General features: G+C 42.1%; 2 protein-coding genes across 2 annotated transcripts; one reads left to right on the top strand and one right to left on the bottom strand.

Moving 5' to 3' along the window:
* Positions 1-772: 772 nt before the first annotated feature.
* On the top strand, positions 773-3463 carry LOC118374467 (zinc-binding protein A33). Its single transcript, XM_035760887.2, has 6 exons — positions 773-1449; positions 1916-2011; positions 2095-2328; positions 2459-2481; positions 2619-2737; positions 2892-3463. Exons 1-6 carry the CDS (start codon positions 1045-1047, stop codon positions 3461-3463), a joined length of 1449 nt encoding a protein of 482 aa, XP_035616780.2. The 5' UTR covers positions 773-1044.
* A 37-nt stretch (positions 3464-3500) lies between these two features.
* LOC118374466 (RNA polymerase I-specific transcription initiation factor RRN3) lies at positions 3501-9107 on the bottom strand. Its single transcript, XM_052491569.1, has 18 exons — positions 8672-9107; positions 8490-8546; positions 8303-8392; positions 8077-8206; positions 7934-7993; positions 7363-7426; positions 7161-7230; positions 6904-6970; positions 6531-6571; positions 6350-6445; positions 6104-6233; positions 5854-5984; positions 5613-5743; positions 5292-5476; positions 5003-5111; positions 4710-4862; positions 4474-4564; positions 3501-4363 (listed from the first exon to the last, which is right to left on the bottom strand). The coding sequence occupies exons 1-18, from the start codon at positions 8765-8767 to the stop codon at positions 4211-4213; spliced, it is 1854 nt and encodes a 617-aa protein (XP_052347529.1). The 5' UTR covers positions 8768-9107; the 3' UTR covers positions 3501-4210.
* Positions 9108-19417: the final 10310 nt, after the last annotated feature.

Raw genomic sequence — 19417 nt, 5'->3', positions numbered from 1 at the left:
GATATTGACACCAAGCAACAATAACAAATATTTAAAATACCACACTGGAGCTGGAGGCAGATGGTTGATTTGTTTTTAACCAATATCCTGAAACCTTGAGTTTTCAAGGGAAACACAGGCAAGCCCCTCCAAACCCCTTTCTCCCCCTGTGAACCCCTCTTCATCCCCTTTCCTAATGTAAATGCAATGAAACTGCACAGGCTTTTGGGGAAGAAACTTGGTTTGCCATTGAGGTTGTGGAAGGGGAAGGTTAGGCCTACAGAATACCTTTTGAAGCTTTGCTCTATATGAGCATTCATTGGTGTCAAAAGCACTGGCATATAATTATTGCTTTAGATTACACCCCATTGTAAGTTTTATTTGCAAATAATGAATATAGTGCAAGGTACAAACAGGTATAACAGTTGTATACAATAGGTAATGATGTGTATGGTGTTTACGTTAGGCCTACATTGTACCTGCCTTTGTTATAAACATGTAAATTCATATGTTTTAGAAACACAATGTAATGTGAGGCCAATTTTATTTATGATGATTTTACCAATAATTTTGGTTGATCATATTTTCATCCTGCTTCATGAGATATATCTTGACAGTCGTCTTTCACTTTTCAGTCTTTTAAAGGCTTTTAAAGTTATTGATTGTGTATCTCTATCCACAACCTTTAACAATGTTGCAATTCAAAACATGTAACAGGTTCTAGGCTAAACCAGTTTGCAGCTATTCCACATGTGACCAATAGGGCTCGACTTCCTGTTTCTCGTTGCTGTCTGTCACGCAGTACTGTGTGTCTCTGGAGTCACACACAAGCACAACTCAACAGACAGGAAAACAGCCTGCACTTTTAAGGTCTGGCATTACAACAAGAACAATGGAAGAATAGGCACTTTGAGTATCTGTTTTGAAAATCAAAAGGGAGGTGATTTCTGAAAGACAAAGTAAATAATCTCCACGTTTATATGCTTGACATGGGAATGTAGTATTGTTTAAGCCAGAGGATATCTTCTTCACAGACTCCCGGTACCTGATCAGGTGAAGACATACATGTCATCCAGTGTGTGTCTCCCAGAGGAGGATCTCTCCTGTCCTGTGTGCTGTGACATCTTCAGGGACCCTGTCCTCCTACCATGTAGCCACAGCTTTTGTAAGACCTGCCTACAATGCTACTGGAACACCTCAGCCCTCAGACAGTGCCCTGTCTGCAGGAGAAGAGCTTCCAAGCGCACCCCTCCCTCCAACCTGGCTCTGAAGAACCTCTGTGAAGCTTTGCAACAGAGGAGGATTCAGAGCTCAGTCGAGGGGAACCGTGTACTTTGTAGTCTACATGGAGAGAGACTCAGATTCTTCTGTCTGGTGGACAAGCAGCCTGTCTGTGTAGTGTGCCAAGCCTCGAAAATACACAAGAACCATGACTGCGTGCCCACAGAGAAGGCAGCACAGGATTGCAAGGTGAGAGACTGAATAATAATTGAAATGACTCTAGAATGTATATTCATGAAATAATTTGGCAACGTCTGTTTTCATAGTTAACGTTGCCATTTTCTCATGTAAGGAGCCTGTGGCCCCTGGCAGTAGAATGCTGTTAATCAGGTCTATCCTGACAGTATATGTGAGTGTACAGTATTAGCAGAGAAATATAGCAGAGAAATTCCAAAGTGTGTAAAGTATTATATCTGATCTGCTGGTTGTACGTCAGTGAGTGGTGTTGATGGACATACAGTGTGTTTGCAGAGTAAAACACCTTTAAACATAATAAATTATCTCAGGTATTGAAAGGGTTATTTTAGTCAAGCGACACACCTGGCATTGAACCTATTGTTAATTTATTTCACATAATTAAATCTAGACGTTTAATCGAGTTACAGCTTGCTGCTTTCATAAGAAGCCTCATGTTAGAATACCCTCTGACTTCTAGGATGAGCTCAACGTAGCACTGAAAACCTTACAGCATACTCTGGACTCCCTCATTAGACTGAAGGCAACCTCTGAAGAGATGCTCGAGTCCATTAAGGTAATCTCTACAGATGTCATCTCAGTTTCCTTTTCATTCAAATGAACTCAAATCCATCAAGTTGTGCTCTAACTGCCCCTCAGAATCAGGCCCTGGAGACAGAGAGGCAGATAAAGGATCTGTTTGTGGAACTCCACCAGTTCCTGTATGAGGAAGAGGCAGCGAGGCTAGCTGCTCTGAAGGAGGAGGAAGAGGAGAAGATAGGGCTGATGAAGAGTATGGTGACAAAGGCTGCAGCAGGGATGTTATACCTCAAAGAGACTATAACAGTCATAACACAGGAGATGACTGATGCTGACGACATGGCATTGCTCCAGGTTTGTACTGGCACAATGTACACTTTTAAAAAGCCAGCCACTTTTAAAAAGCCAGAATAATTGTTTTTGAGGAGAGGATGGGATTTATTTTTTTATTCAGCCACAATATTATACTTTCTTTGTTTTTCAGAATTGTAAAGCCACTATAGAGAGGTATGTTGAAATCCCCCACCTCTCTCTGTCGATCATTCTATTTTTTCCTCCCTCTCTCTGTCGATCATTCTATTTTTTCCTCCCTCTCTCTGCTTTGGAATATTGAACAGGACAATTGTATTATTCTGTGATTTCAGAGCCCAGTGCACAGGGCAGGGCCCAGAGATGATTTCAGGGGCGCTGATTGATGTGGCCAAGCACCTCTGTAACCTTAAGTACAGAGTCTGGAAGAAAATGCTTCTGCATGTTGAATATAGTAAGTCAATTTCAATGGTTAACAGAGATGAGGAGATAAGGAGGTTAACTCCCACAGCATTTTAACCTGGCGGAGAGAAGCTAAAACAGTGGTGAGTGACCCAAACCCTTTTCCTGTCTCTAACCCAGTCTCTGGCCCATTTCCTCCTCTTCAGCTCCTGTGACCTTGGACCCAAACACAGCCCACCCCTGCCTCTTCCTGTCACATGAGCTCACGTCCCTTCAGTACACCAGCCAGCCCCACCGTCTCCCTGACAACCCTGAACGCTTCCACATGAGTGCAGAGGTCCTGGGCATGACCGGGCTTAGCTCAGGAAGCCACTGCTGGGTAGTGGATACAGGATGTAACAACGACTGGATTCTGGGCGTGGCCTGTACGTCTGTCACCAGGAATGCGGAGGTCCAGGCCCGGCCGGAGAACGGGTTTTGGACCATGTGTCTGCGAGACAGGGAGTACAGAGCGATGACCTCACCCCCAACAGCCATGACAGTCACAGAGAAACTCAAGAGGGTCAGAGTGCAGCTGGACTGGGACAAGGGTCAAGTGTCTTTCTTTGACCCTGCTGATGACGATACACCCCTTTACTCTTTCTCACACAAGTTCACAGAGAAAGTGTTTGCGTATTTTTATACGCAAAGCAAACACCCTCTGAGAATCCTACCTGAGAGGATGTGTGTTACAGTGCAACAGAGTGGGACAGGACATCCCTGTACAGTTCCCGACTGATCATTTTTTACAATAAATTAATTTCTGTCAACCCACAAATAGTTTGACTTTTATTTACAGTTTGTCAACTATGTAATTGATACTCCATACATACAAGCACAAGTTTACAGAAATAATGTTTCCTTTTTCATCTACTGCAGGTGACCTTTCTTACAAGTATCTGTTCTGGTTAAGAATTTCAATAAGGGAACATGTTTACAATCTGTAAAATTATATAAATATGTGTTGTTCAGAACTTGACACAAATTGTAGATCAGACAACCAAAATCAGTGAACCATTGAAAGTGTCAGATATTTTGTATTTGTAAATACAGTTACCTTCGCTGAGAACACAAAATCTTACGATTTTCCCCATCCTAGATATTTTATTTGTTTTTTCTTTCCATAGTTGAGTTAAATGAACTTATTCACTATTAACCAGTTATAACATGTTAACTGCTTTAACATAGGACCATTATTATAAAATGAATAGCTCTAGCCACGCATTGTACACTGTGTTCATAATCTTTTGCGTCCTGGAGTAGGTTCTTGATGGGGTGGTGATTGTAGATGGTTCCGACTGATACTTCTCTTCAGTGATGATAGAGAAGGACGGACCCGTCCATTTTGAACTGGTCTATGGTAAGATCATTTAATATTCCATTTGAAAACTTTAAAGCTGGGTGTCTCTGTATGAAGGCGCTCAGGGTTGTGGAATAGTCCATTTTTCAGGGGGTTGTGGATGAGTCCATGTTAAATACAGGGGTGTCAGAAGGGTCTCTGTAGGAAGGAGATGGGCGGCGAGCCCACACTGCTGGGGCTGTGGAGGTGTAACTCATATGAGCCAGGGGTCATACCCATCACCCCCTTTGTCTCCGGCGTCTCCCCTCGCAGGAAGTCATCCTCATCTGCATCCGAGCACTGAGACAGAGAGAAAACAGCCAATCAAACCACAAAAACAACCAATAGGGAGACACACAGCATCCAATCTTGTGAGTCCCTGAGAGAATACAAGACTGTCTGTGTTATACCAGTCTGACTCTCTTGGTGGTGACGGTGTCCACCTCAGTGTCTGCTGGCTCCTCCCACACCTGGTAGAGGGGCTCGATTAGTTTACTTGACCTGGAGAGGAGAGAAGAAAAACATGATCAGAAATGGAAAATTAACTCTCTTCTTAGAGTTCAGGTTGTACTACTGCCATTTCCAACCAATTTCTCCTGTTTTGTGCCCACTGATATGTGGTCCCTGAGAAGGGTTCATGGGTTACCTCTTGAGCACGTAGGGGTCAAAGGGGAAGAAACTGTCCAGGGGGTTGGTGTTGGTGGACACACAGTCGCCCCCCACGGAGCTGCGGACCACGGGGAGAACATGGCGGTTGTTCCTCTCGATGATGGTGTAGCAGAACACCAACTGGTACTTTCTGTGGATGGATGGATACACGTCTGGGTCAAACAACCACTTCACATTTTTAGAAGCAGACAGAAACTAACACAGTGCTGTAGCAGAGTGTAATTTATGTGTGACTGGCTTAAAGGGTGGTTGGTCGGTGTACCACTGTACCTGGTGATGGCAGCAAACATGGTGGTGACGGCAGGCAGGCAGACCTTCAGAGGGTTGAGCTGACACATCACTATCCTCTCTAGGTTCAGACTCTGCAGGTACGCCAGCCCTGGGAGGGAAACAGACATACAGTTATATAATACTGGAAACTGGTGGAGAGCCCCCCCTTACAGACACACAGATTGCCAAGCCAGTGAGAGAGAGAGATATACTGTATATGTCTATCAACTTTTTTTAAATTATTGTATCTGTGCAAGTATGTGTTTTACACGCATGTGTAATCCCCTACCTTTCTTCATGTTGCCCTCCAGGATGCTCCTGTGTCTGAAGATGAGTGTGTAGAAGACAGCCTGGCAGGCGTTGTAGAAGGGCCCGTGTAGCGTGATGTCACAGTAGGCCCGGGAGCCGGAGTCCTGGCTGTCTATGTATAGGTGGAGCCAGGGGACCAGCAGGTCCAGACACGCACGTACCGTACTGCAGGACGGAGAACAGTCCGAGAATCTTAGTTAGGGAGTTAGGAGGGACCAGAGAGTATGCTGCGTAGAACCAACCACACCCTAACATGCTCTAAGGAGCCCTTTCTGATCAGCAAAAGTAGGGTGTGACTCACGCGACGGGCAGGAAGTTGGCACGGGCCAGGAAGCTACCCATGTAGCCAGCGGCAGATTGGCGCAGTACTGCCGGGTGAGACGGGCTCTGCAGTAACCTCCACAGGTGTTCGAGAAACGCCTCTGCCAGAGCCTGAGAGAGGGGTCAAACACACAGCCAATCAATAGAGTTACCCACTCAACCGTTCTATAAAATGCCACTACTATAAAGCCGCACGGATGCACACTGTTGCGAGTACTGACCAGTCTGAAGCTGCAGAGGTAGAAGAGGGCGTATTGGACGTGACAGGAGGCGTGTGTAGGTAGGATAAGTTTATCAAACACACACACCAGGTCCTTGTACAGATCCTTAGTCCGCTCCACATCCAGACAACCTGCCAGAGAGAGAGAGAGAGTAGAGGGGGAGAGAGATGGAAGGGGAGAGAGAAAGGAAGCAGAGTAAGCACTGGCTTGTCATATGTCTAGTGAGTGTGTGTGAAGACCCTGTGCTCACTGTTGACATGGCACATGTCCTTGATGAAGGCCAGCAGCACAACCATGAGAGTGTCCAGTCTCTCAGCGACAGGGTGGACCATCACATTGGTCCCTGCTGGACTGGACTTCACTGAACACACATCCTCATCCTGTGTGAGAGAGAGAGATGAGGGAAACGTCACACCACATCACATCAGTCACAAAATGGAGAACTAATCACACCAGTGACTGTTGTATGTAAAACATAGCAGATCTAGTCAATCACCATGTCAAAGAGGCCCTCCTCCTCCTGCTCTCCTTTCAACTCTTGCTGCACAGCATTCTCCTCCACCTCCTCTATCTCTCCCCGGGGAGCACTCACCTGGAACACGACACACCGTGTTAGCACACAAAAAACACCTATTTCTCAGTGAAGAACTGGAAAGCCAAAACACACACACACTTACGTCCAGTTTGAGCATCCTACTGATGATGAGTTCCAGGACGTCTCAACCATACTGTAGAGAGGGGATGTAACACCGCAACCACCCAACCTGACAGAAGGTTATGGACATAACACTCCTGGGGAGAGTGAAAGACAACCATACTGTACAACAACCTGACAGAAGGTTATGGACATAACACTCCTGGGGAGAGTGAAAGACAACCATACTGTACAACAACCTGACAGAAGGTTATGGACATAACACTCCTGGGGAGAGTGAAAGACAACCATACTGTACAACAACCTGACAGAAGGTTATGGACATAACACTCCTGGGGAGAGTGAAAGACAACCATACTGTACAACAACCTGACAGAAGGTTATGGACATAACACTCCTGGGGAGAGTGAAAGACAACCATACTGTACAACAACCTGACAGAAGGTTATGGACATAACACTCCTGGGGAGAGTGAAAGACAACCATACTGTACAACAACCTGACAGAAGGTTATGGGGAGAGTGAAAGACAACCATACTGTAAACAACCTGACATAACACTCCTGGGGAGAGTGAAAGACAACCATACTGTACAACAACCTGACAATAAAAAAAAACGAAACATGAGGCTACCTACCGCAGCCACTGCTTACCAGGGTTCTGGAAGATTTCTGCACAAAAGGAAAGTTGTCAATCAGAATGGGCATCAGGAAACAGCTGGTGCTGAAATGAGAAGGACGAAAAAATATGTTTGTTACCAGTTAGCATTGGGGGTCAACAATTCCCAAGGAAGGACAGACCTGGGTCTGAAAATGATCCAGCAACATGTTGTAGGATTGTCTTATGGCTACTTACGATGGGACATATCTGCCAATCAGCTGCAGGGCCTGGTGACACTGGTCAAAACTTCTTGGAAGGTCTTCAAATCAAGAAAGAAGAGAAAGGGTTAAAACTGTGCAGAAATGAAAAGTATTTGCCGTTTTGAACGAACATCCAACGTTGATCAAGTTGGATCTGTGAACTGGGTGTCATTATACCCTTTATATTGGAATGGAACGTTGATTCTGTAAGTTTGAAGTAAAAACACAATTGTAACATTGAAGTAAAACTAAGATTTATGAGGAAGTCTGTCAGCCTGACAAATCAGTAACCATAAGGGGTGGGACTCCTGCAGTGAAAGTCCCCAGTGCTAGAGTCTCCGTGCATTATCTTATCTACACCTCACCTACCCTCTTATCATCCTCACTCTTCAAGGGCTTTAGAGGTGTGCCTAGTTTCCCTAAAAGGACGAGTGGAGCAGCCTTTTACCAACTGCAGTCTCAGGTCACTATGAATTTACTGCAGTGTGTATTTCAATGAAACAATTCAGGGACTGTCTGTTGAACAACCTTCCCATCACAAACAGTAATGAAACAGTAACACCTACTTTCATCGTCATCATCCGAGTCAGAGATGTCCACTCCTCCCTCACAGATCTTCACTCTCTCTGGAAAGGTAGGAACAACAACAGGTCTTTAAAGTAGCCATATTGACTTATCAGAATGTCCACGCAGACAGACAGGAACTCACTGGGTTTGAAGTTGGAGACCACCATCTTGAGGCAGGCCCGGAGGTAGACCGTCTGGGCAGATACCAGGTTACCGAGGAAGGCCAGATACTCCTCCACTACGGCAGGGCTTCGGCCCAGCCACGGCAGCCTCTGGTTCACAGACACAAGGGGTAGATACAGCATTAGAAAACTGTTCCTGGACTGGGCAGTACTGTCCATCTCTTGATTCAAGTGTTCCATCCTCACCAGAGCCACATAGATCAGCTGCTCATGGTCTTTGCTGAGTTGTGTCACACAATTCCGGAACTCCTGCAGCCAGTTGATGATCTGGGCATCCTGTCAAAAAAGGAAGACATTCTATTATCATTAAGACCTCTGGAAACGTCCTTGTTACACTGTACATGTAGCAGAACTGCTAGTCGTGCTCATTTACCTTGATATCTGGATCTGCCAGCTGATGTTTCAACAACTCATAGTCACTCGTGTCTCCCTTGAAAAACAACCAACCAGCAGCAAATACTGTCATATGTATACCAGGTTATAACTACATTCCAGAGTGAATCACATAAGTGTCTAAGGCATCCAAGTTTGGTGTCACTGGATTGGAAATCTCACCTGTTTGAATTTCGCTAACGTGGCAACAACATTGCCCCCAAACCGCACCGTTTTCAAGGGGGGACTGTTCATGAAATCTCTCCCCTCAATCTCCATGCTTTACACACACGCGCTGGGGAGGGAATGATGGCAACAATAGCGCGCGAGTAAATTGACTGAGCTACAGAGTGGTAAGCAAGTATTGTGAACCATAAAGCATGACACAATACAGTTAGCTTATATACAGCTTGCTATAAATGTGCTAGCTACTATTAGTTTGATGGTAAATGCGTTTACAGAAACGTATTTGAAAGGCTTCAGTCTTACAAATCAAATAGTTTTCAGATAGCTACAATTCTATTTGTAACGCAAAATGCTGTTTCGATCGTGATACGATGAAACGTGCCTTCTCCATGCCACTAACTTCACAACAGGAAGAGAAAATGGTGACCGATTTTATTTACGGAAATGAATGGTAAATTCTTCTTCCTGTACTAGCGCCGCGGTCTTCTATGGTGCATTACTGCAACCTACCGTGGCGGAGCAATAGGCATATTTGATAGAACAGTTCCATCAGAACATGTCACCTTTGCCATCTCTGCCTATCTGGATTGAGCGTTATCAATCCGACTCTAATATTGCACTCTAAATTTATGGGGAGGGTTTAGAACATTGGACACGACATTTGGGCTCCCGAGTGGCGCAGCTGTCTAAGGCGTCACTACAGTCCCTGGTTCGATTCCAGGCTGAATCACATCCGGCCGTGATTGAGTCCCATAGGGCGGCGCACAATTAGCCCAGCGTACTCTGGGGTAGGCCCTCATTGTAAGTAAGAATTTGTTCTTAACTGACTTGCCTAGTTAAATAAATGCTACATAAAATTGCAGGGAATGTTTTTTCAAGCGGTAGTGAATAATTGACAGCGCGTACCTCAATTCAAGACGTGGTGAAATCATGAACATTCATTATGTACTTGTCCTGCTCTGAGTGTGTCTCTTCCAGCAGTTCATCCAGCAGGCTCCCACATGGCGCATGGCTTCAACCTGGGCATGTAGCCTGGTCTCATACACCAGACATAACATAGTAAACGTAAATTCGGAATTATCAAAGTATAATTATATGTTTTATTTGGTATGGTTACATAAGACAGATGGTTATTATTATGGTTATGAAATTAGTGTGTTGGTCAGGGTGGATGGGTAGGCATATAACACAAATGTCTACCAACCCAAAGGTTGTGAGTGCAAATCTCATCAGGGATAACTTGAGCATTTTAGCTAATTAGCACATTTTCAACTACTTAATACTTTTTAGCTATGCAACTGCTTAGCATGTTAGCTAACCCTTCCCCTAACCCTAACCTTAACTCTTTTAGCGAACCCTTCCCTAACCATAAGGTTAGCCACCTAGCTAGAATTTGTAACATATACTGCGTTTTGCAAATTCGTAACATATAGTGTATTTTGCAAATTCATAACAAATAAAGATATAACATAACATGGACATCCACAAATGAATACATACCATATTAAACATATCATACTAAATGGCTTGTCTCGGATTTACATACAGAATATTACGAAATGCACTGAGACCAAGTTGGGGTATGAGACCAAACCAGATGCTGGCTGAGCAGAAGCAGCAGTAACAGTGATCGGTGCACAATTGGCCCAGCGTTGTCCAGGTTTGGCCGGTGTAGGCCATCATTGTAAATAAGAATTTGTTCTTAAACTGACTTGCCTAGTTAAATAAAAAAAATAGATCTACAATGCGACGCATTGGCTTTAGGCACATTTATTCCCACTGATTTACCAGATATCTACTCAATACTCTGTCGCTATATCTCAACACTACTCATCCACTCAAAGCCCAACACATCCACTCAGACATACCTTTACACATTACATACCTGTACGTATTACATTTCGGTCATTGAAAATGTTGTGCCCATTAGGCACAAACTGGGTGAATAATTTCAACAACAAAAAATGCAATGTGATGACTTTGAATCAACAGTGATTCAACCAGTTTGTGTCCAGTGCAGTGGCGATTTTAGCATGTAAATCTTGGTGGGGCAAACTAAACATTATTATTTTTTAGATCCATCCCAGCAAAGCCACTACACAACACAACAATAAACAATACATTAATTGCACTATAACGGTTACAAATGGTTCCCACAAACTGTTAGGGCCTATATAAAGCTGTACCAACAGCAATCCCAACACCTTACTACTGCTACACCTGGCTATCAGCGGAGCCTTGTCTGGCAGCGAAACCGTTAATTCAGCCTAATTTACTGCCTTTTAAAAACAACATAGCTGATATGGCTGACTTGCTTAAACAAATGTGGTTTCTACTGACAATTTAGATGTACAAACTATGGCATAAGTGGATGACGAGCGGATAAGAGGCAATCCGTAATTTGATGAAGACATTAATGAACGAGGTAGGATGGACGTAGACAATATAACTATTTGCTCAGCACTTTTGAAATGTACTGCAACAGAATTCAGAACATGGACCTTTCTTACAGTTGTCTCCCTGTACACCAAGTCAGAACTGTGGGATAAATAAAAGGGGCATATAAGCAGACAATGAAACGTCTTCCAAAATTAAATTATGACATTTTGCTAAAACAGGCTATAGGCTACATGTACACCAAGTCAGAACAGTAGGCTAAATTATGAGGGGGAAAAGGGTCCAAATTATTAGGGTGAGGCACATGGGGCTATTAACAGCTTACTACACAACATACATTTAGTATTACTTTATTAGCTACAGTATACATATCTCCCTGGCATATTACATAATTTATGCAGCAGCATACAAGACATTTCTGGACTCACCTTGTGCTGTGCTCACGGCAGTCCTTCTTGGGCAAACTTTGTCATCAAAGTCCGGTATTCTCTGGATTTATGGTTCTTTCAAGACAACTGGGAACTCTGAAAAAAACAAGGTTGAATCATGTTGACATCAGTGATCTTCAGGTCAGCGCTCTAGAAAGAGACTCCAGTTCCCGACTTGTAATTCAGAGTTGGATGATCGTTCAAGACTTATTTTCCCAGTCGGAGCTCCTTTTTCCCTTTTTCCCAGTTCACAGCTGTCTTGAACTCACTGAAATTTGAGATTTTCCAGTTCCAAGTTTCCAGTTGTTTTGAGCGCAGCAGAAGTCATGCTGGATTGACAGCATGCCCAATGTTGAGTGTTTATCCTTTTAAGCTGGGAAAACTTGGACCACACAGCCACTCCACTGAATAGCAGGCTGGTGATTTCTTTGCAATGCTTGCAGTTCACCACTGATTCCTTACAAACCACTCTTTGTTGAATTTGTAATTTCCATTTTTTTGTGTAATGTTCATGTCCAATGGCCGATGAGCACAGATACGGTTTATCTACAATTTCATATGATAAGGATTGAAAAGGATTTGCCAGTAGATTTTCAACTTGATTCATGATGATGACTCCTAGCTTGCTAGCTAAGATTTTAAAAGTCTGATGTTGACATGATTAGTCCAATAAAAGATATGGTAGATATGTGATTTGACATCATTCTATCTGTGGCCAATGACCTTGAGCCTTCTTGGATGGGCACTTCGAATGTAACTCTATGGCAGCACCCACGGGGCTTGAATTTTCTATCTCTACCCGTAGAATTGGCGGTGACGTAGTGTCCCCATGAGTGACATAACACTGAGCCAATCACAGAGCAACTAGAGAACACTACCAACCCCTACACTCAGTATTTTTCGCTGGCTGCCCCACCACCACAGAAAGCACTGAGCTAGGATGAAACACCTGCATTTTGGAGCTGCTATACTCAAGAAAGCAAAAAAAGAGACCACGTTTGTATGCGGCTTTATTAACTCATTGATTTTTAATTTTACATTGTTTGCAAACTGATATGTGACACATATTAATGCCACAATAACATTCAAAACAGGCAACAAAAAAAAAATATATATATATATATATATATATATAAATATATATATATGTATATACAGTACCTTTGGAAAGTATTCAGACCCCTTGAATTAAAAAAATAATAAAATACATTACAGCCTTATTCTAAAATGGATTCAATAAAAATATCCACTCAGCAATCTGCTCACCCCATAATGACAAAGTGAAAATAAGTTTTAATAAATTATTACACATTGTATACTCAATGCCAGTACACTAAACATATAAGAAGTTTCTCCCACCCCAGATCGGGTTGAGAAATAAAAATCGAAAGTACCATCAATTGCAATTCTAGCAACGTGATCTACGTGATTTGCTGCCTGTGCGGCTTATTTTTCATAGGAGAACCTCAAGGGAGTTACGCACTCGAACAGGGTTCCCCAACTGATTTTGGCCCACAGGTTGTTTTATTTGGCCCCCAAATCTTTCTGAGAGACATTTTTATTTATTTATTTAGTATTATTTTGGGGGGCATGAAAGACTGTAAAAACACCAGGAAATCAGCTCCAAGTGATTTTAATTTAAGAAATCTGTTCCCAAGTATTCTCAAATGTAAACAAGGTTTAAAATTATTATGTTTTAGTCAAACATTATATCTGTTTGGGCTTCTTGCAGGCAATTTGCAATCCACAAAATATTTGTAATCTTGTTCCGGCCCACCGACCTTCAGCTCAAGAAAAAAAATTGGCAAGAGGCTGAATCTAGGTTATGATCTCTGCACTAGAATGTATGAGCACTGAAGTGCCTTTTGATGTGCTGACCTCAACAGCCACCCCAGTGGCCATCCATTTCATAGAGTGAGGACACTTAGTGAGTTATTTTACTTTGGAATTGAACAAGTCAGCAAAAACAAACGCAGTGCGATGTTGATAAAGACCAAAGTTCCAGAGAGATGTTCTGGATCCATTCCGGAGATACTTTAGTCCCCAGAGGTCTTAACCTAGAGAAGGACCATATTATTATTTTGTGAAGGGCCGCATCCCTTTGTTTGTCAAGTGCCAACCCCCCTATTTGTACTTGTTGATTACGCATGCAGGGAGCCTGCCAGCTCTCTAACTGTTGTCCAAACCAGTTTTAGACCTCTTTTCCTAAGCTTTTGATGTTTTTTGTTGTTATGCCTAGTTTTGCTTATCCCTGTTGTTTATATTCCAATACCCAACATATTGAACATGTATTATATAGTAAAGGTTGTATATCAATTACACCTACTGCAGTTGAAAAAAAGCTTGCCCAGTTTTCCAATAGTTTTTTTACTGGTTCCACTTCTGTAGTTCATCACTAGGTGGGGACATTGACCACTGTACCCCACACCCTGAGTATCAACCTGTATGGTCTACTTCACCATCTCTCATTAGCGCCACCAGTTTAAACGTTTTCTCCCTAACTGTCTGCCCCATGCCCCATATGAACTTGTCCATTCCCTTTGTGATTATTCTGAAAAAATGCCATTGAAGGCCAAAAACGTAAATCTTTTAAACTTGCCTAATAAAAGTAGAAATTTTTAATGGTGAGCAAGCCTTGCGCCTCTTCCTTGCCAATGATGTTTACACATTTTTAGGTTACACCTCAACTCACATTGGTTGAGCACCCTCTACTTCTTTCCAAATGGGTCCAGAGGCTGTCATAACCTGCTTGGGTAATGAGGGGTGGATTTTTTCTCAAAGATTTTTACCACTTTCCAGAATTGACCTGGATTTCCAACACACTCAGATACACAATTCAGGCCAGTCTAGATGTATTTTTATTTTTGATACCGAGTCTGTTGCAGATCATCATTCTTCCTGTTAGGTCCAGTTATTCAGGAACGCTAAATGCGCGCTCTGCGCGCTAAACGTTTTAATCCGATGCGCACGCGCACATTGTCCAAAATATAATTCCAGCCTCCTCAAAATGGTTTAACATTTTAACCAGGTTTCCATACAACTTTTTTACGCGAGTAAAGTACATGTTGTATAAAAAAGTCACGACATCATGGGAAAGCATGCAGTTTATTAGGCAACATATTAAATCATTTATGATGACCTTCACAGGGTGGTGTTGAAAGTGAATGGTGATGAGTTTAATGCTCCTTTCAATAAATATCGAGGGTCTTATTCTGGTGACATGATGATCGATGTTTGGTGCCGTTTGATAAATAAAAATAATCTTGCACTTTTGTCCATAATAACCTCATCATGTAGGCTATACCCACTCTGTATGTCAGCTGTTGGCTAGAGCACAGATGCCAGCCAATACGAGAGTGGCCACATTCGCTATACCTATGCAACATTTATTTTGTGTGGCAAAACCATCAGTAGGGAGATAAATTACCTAGAGATAAAAATGCGATGGAAACCCATTTAGTGTGTTGTTTTTTATTCGGTGCATGGGAATTTAACCGCAGAAGTTAACTATGTGCACTACGTCTTTCCACACATACTTTTCTTTAGTACATTTTTATTCAAGAGCATATAAAGATCATGTACTAAACATAAACAATATATCTTTGCTGTCTTTACAAAGGCCGTAATTACATTCACATGTTAAGGGTATATTTTGGTTTTATAGAGCAAATATTTCAAGAGTCTGAATAAGAATACAATTTGGATAATGCCACAGGAAAAATACAAGAAAAAAGTAAGAAATGACAGAATAAGACCAGTACGATATGTCAGGAGCTCTGACCAGTACGATATGTCAGGAACTCTGACCAGTATGATATGTCAGCAACTCTGACCAGTACGATATGTCAGGAGCTCTGACCAGTACGATATGTCAGGAACTCTGACCAGTATGATATGTCAGCAACTCTGACCAGTACGATATGTCAGGAGCTCTGACCAGTACGATATGTCAGGAACTCTGACCAGTATGATATGTCAGCAACTCTGACCAGTACGATATGTCAGGAACTCTGACCAGTATGATATGTCAGGAACTTTGACCAGACACCTTCGTACCTATTAAAAACTGGCTAATGTGTTGGTCCAGTGTCACTTAGATTATGCCTGAAGATCATGGTTCACCAGCAGCCCCAAATATGTAAAGAATAAGCTACAGGCCAGACGAAACAAGCTTGTAAGAATTGTTCTTAAACTCCCCCTCATAGTCAATTTGAGGTCGAACATGTTTTGTCTGTACTGCTGTAATTTGTCTGTATTAATATAATTATAATGTATTTTATGTACAAAAATGCAGGGACCACAATTGAAATAAATTCCCGACTTTATTGTGCAATCCCCGTCACAACAATATGTGTACTTTGTGTATTTGTAAGTCGCTCTGGATAAGAGCGTCTGCTAAATGACTTAAATGTAAATGTAAATGTATACTGTATACGTATTTTTGCTTTTACCTGACACAATTGGCAATCAATCCAAACTGTGCAACAGCCATTTGATGAATGGAAAGAGACATCTGTTACAACAAAACACAAAGTTTAATAACATTCAAAGATTGTCAAGGCAAGGATTCGATACTGCGTAGGCCTACAAGTTAGGAAGGAAGTACTTTCTGTTTGTCGAAATTGACATTGTCTATTTATTGTGGTGTTGAAAAAGCAAAACATGATACTGAAGTGGCCGAAGTCAGTATGCTTTGTTTATTGGTTGTGATTATTGGCACAGAAAGTTGTTGGGGGAAAATGTGTTGCATATATTTTATATAATTATAAATAGGCCGTCATTGTAAATAAGAATTTGTTCTTAACTGACTTGCCTAGTTAAATAAAGGTTAAATAAAAATATATAATAAACACGTGTCACGAAATTTCATTAAATAGCTGTGTCTTTTTAGCATGATTTTATCCCCAATTAGCTGCTTTTGAGGCAGCTGTACTCTTCCTGGGGTCCAAAAAGTTAACAAAACAACATATCATATACAAAATATACATAAATATACACTGTATATATACAACAGTATGTGGACACCTCTTCAAATGAGTTGATTCGGCTATTTCAGCCAGGTGTATGAAATCGAGCACACAGCCATGCAATCTCCCTAGACACATTGGCAGTAGATTGACTTTACTGAAGAGCTCAGTGACTTTCAATGCTGCACCTTTCTGCCCTGCCAGAGCTGCCCAGCTTAAATGTAATTGCTGTTATTGTGAAGTGGAAATTTATAGGGGGAACAACTGGTCAGCTACGAAGTGGTAGGCCACACAAGCCCAATAATATTCGTTGTAGTAACGTCATTGTGTGATAGACGGGATACTCTGTCTGTTCCTTCCTAACCTGCGGTCGCTAACTCAACAGCTAGAAGGTATCACTTCTGTAGTGAATAAGAGTTCAAAGTTCATACTATTCGCAACCAAAGCTCCTGCTGATGTTGGCTTCGTCATGTAGGTATACACTCGCATTAACATCTGCTAACCATGTGTATGTGACAAATAAAATTTGATTTGATTGGTGTTGGGTTTTGTGGGTGATTGTTCCTGTCTCTGTGTTTGCACCAGATAGGGCTGTTTTGGTTTTTCACAGTTCTTGTTTTGTTATTCTATTCATGTATAGTTTCTTTATTAAAGAACCATGAATAATAACCATGCTGCGTTTTGGTCCGCCTTGCCTACAAATTGGCACATCAAAACAACATCCCTGTCCCAGACAACTGCTCAAGAAATGGAAGGATAAGTGATATTGAACAGAGATCTATATATGAATGTAGGCATGCATTTAAGATATACAATATCACACCCCAATCCATTAATTAAACTTTGACCGACCATCACCCACTTACCCCAAGGTGGCTCAATGTACCCTTTCCTTTATGCTCAACTTACCCCATACTCAGGGTAATTTTTTTCTAGAGACTAGTTTTGAAAACACAGCTTGTCAAAAGTAGTTATGTTTACATGAATTGTGATTATTTCCAGGGAAAACATCTGAAAATTAATGTAGATAGTGTCTTTGTTAGAAATAATACTATATTTCTCTTGAAATAGTGATGCTGAATGTAAAAAATGGCTCAATTTACCCAACTCTTCCCTACATAATTGTGACCAAGCAGTGTGACCTCAAAACAGCCAATAGTGCACCTTAGGGGACAAGATAGTACCTTTTATTATTAGTCTACATACACCTTATCCAAATACATTTAAACTCAAGTTTTCACAATTCCTGACATTTAATCCCAGTAAAAATGCCGTTTTAGGTAAGTTAGGATCACCACTTTATTTTAACGAATGTGAAATGTCAGAATAATAGTAGAGAATGATTTATTTCAGCTTTTATTTCTTTCATCACATTCCCAGTGGGTCAGAAGTTTACATACACTCAATTAGTATTTGGTAGCATTGCCTTTAAATTGTTTAACTTGGGTCAAACGTTTTGTGTAGCCTTCCACAAGCTTCCCACAATAAGTTGGGTGAATTTTGGCCCATTCCTCCTGACAGAACTGGTGTAACTGAGTCAGGTTTGTAGGCTTCCTTGCTCGCACACACTTTTTCAGTTCTGCCCACAAATGTTCTATATGATTGAGGTCAGAGCTTTGTGATGGCCACTCCAATACCTTGACTTTGTTGTCCTTAGGCCATTTTTCCACAACTTTGGAAGTATGCTTGGGGTCGTATGCTTGGGGTCATGTATAGTGACTAGGCAACAGGATAGATAATAGACAGTAACAGCAGCGTATGTGGTGAGTGTGAAAGTTTGGGGTGTATGTGTGTGTTGGGGTGTCAGTGTAAGTGTGTGGGCAGAGTTAAATGTGTGTGCATAGAGTTAGTGCAAAAAGTGTCAATGCAGGTATTTTTTTTTTTTTTTTTAACTAGGCAAGTCAGTAAAATTTTACAATGATGGCCTACTCCGGCCAAACCCTCCCTAACCCGGATGACGCTGGGCCATTTGTGCGCCACCCTATGGTACTTCCGATCACAGCCGGTTGTGATACAGCCCGGGATCTAACCAAAGTCTGTGGTGATGCCTCTGGCACTGAGATGCAGTGCCTTAGACCGCTGCTCTCACAGGAGGTAGCCTGGGTAGCCATTTGATTAGCTATTTAGCAGTCTTGTTTAGCAGTCTTGTTTAGCAGTCATGTTTAGCAGTCATGTTTAGCAGTCTTATGGCTTGGCGGTAGAAGCTATTCAGGGTCCTGTTGGTTCCAGACTTGGTGCACTGGTACCGCTTTGCCTGTGCAGTAGCAGAGAGATGATCAACGGCCTGGGTGGCTGGAGACTGTAATTTTTATGTTTTTTTGAATTTGGAAAAGGCACATTCAAAGGTATAGTAGTTTTTGTCGACGGGGGGTAGACAAATATTTTTGTCATTGCTGGCACTGCAGATGGATATATCGGTCTGCTAATACAGGACTATTAAAGGCCCAATGTACTACTTTATTGTTGTCATTTTTTCTTCCGATTTTCAGGGGGTGTTGCTGCACCCTCACAACCCCTAATTCCTATGGCTATGAACGAAGGCGGAGAGTTGACTCCGAAGCCAATCATTTTCACTGGTGCCCACTTGGGGTAGTGTAATTTTCAACCAAATTATATACAACATTTATTCAAAACAATATATAGTATGCCAACAATGCTAGCACCGTAAATGATCTTAATCGGGATAATTTGTGCTTCTCACAGCCAATTAGCCAACAGCCGCTGGTAGTCAGCGTTCCACTCATACCTACCTTTCCAATATGAACTTCCCAGACTCTTGAGAACAATGCGACTGAGGCCTGGAAGCAGAGGCTACTTTATTACAGGTGTTCATTTCCTATGATAAAATCCCATGATTTGTTAATGTGTTTGGACCAAACAGTGTTTGGCCAGCCACCTCAACCCCAATGCCATTACAGAGCTCAACCGCCGTGCCTCTAGAGGCGCCATCC

This window comes from Oncorhynchus keta, chromosome 32, assembly GCF_023373465.1.
Source record: "Oncorhynchus keta strain PuntledgeMale-10-30-2019 chromosome 32, Oket_V2, whole genome shotgun sequence".
NCBI classification, from domain to species: domain Eukaryota; kingdom Metazoa; phylum Chordata; class Actinopteri; order Salmoniformes; family Salmonidae; genus Oncorhynchus; species Oncorhynchus keta.
The sequence above is the reverse complement of the archived record's forward strand: the minus strand, read 5'-3'. Positions and strand labels throughout refer to the sequence as shown.

Bases quoted from the DNA above. Each gene is read 5' to 3' on its own strand.
- LOC118374467 (XM_035760887.2), top strand. From the start codon at position 1,045: ATGTCATCCAGTGTGTGTCTCCCAGAGGAGGATCTCTCCTGTCCTGTG. The intron at 2,329-2,458 runs GTTTGTACTGGC...TTTGTTTTTCAG, and splicing joins ACGACATGGCATTGCTCCAG to AATTGTAAAGCCACTATAGA. The intron at 2,482-2,618 runs GTATGTTGAAAT...CTGTGATTTCAG, and splicing joins TGTAAAGCCACTATAGAGAG to AGCCCAGTGCACAGGGCAGG.
- LOC118374466 (XM_052491569.1), bottom strand. From the start codon at position 8,767: ATGGAGATTGAGGGGAGAGATTTCATGAACAGTCCCCCCTTGAAAACG. The intron at 6,234-6,349 runs GTGATTGACTAG...TCTCTCACACAG, and splicing joins AGGAGGGCCTCTTTGACATG to GATGAGGATGTGTGTTCAGT. The intron at 4,364-4,473 runs GTATAACACAGA...TCTCTGTCTCAG, and splicing joins CCACCAAGAGAGTCAGACTG to TGCTCGGATGCAGATGAGGA.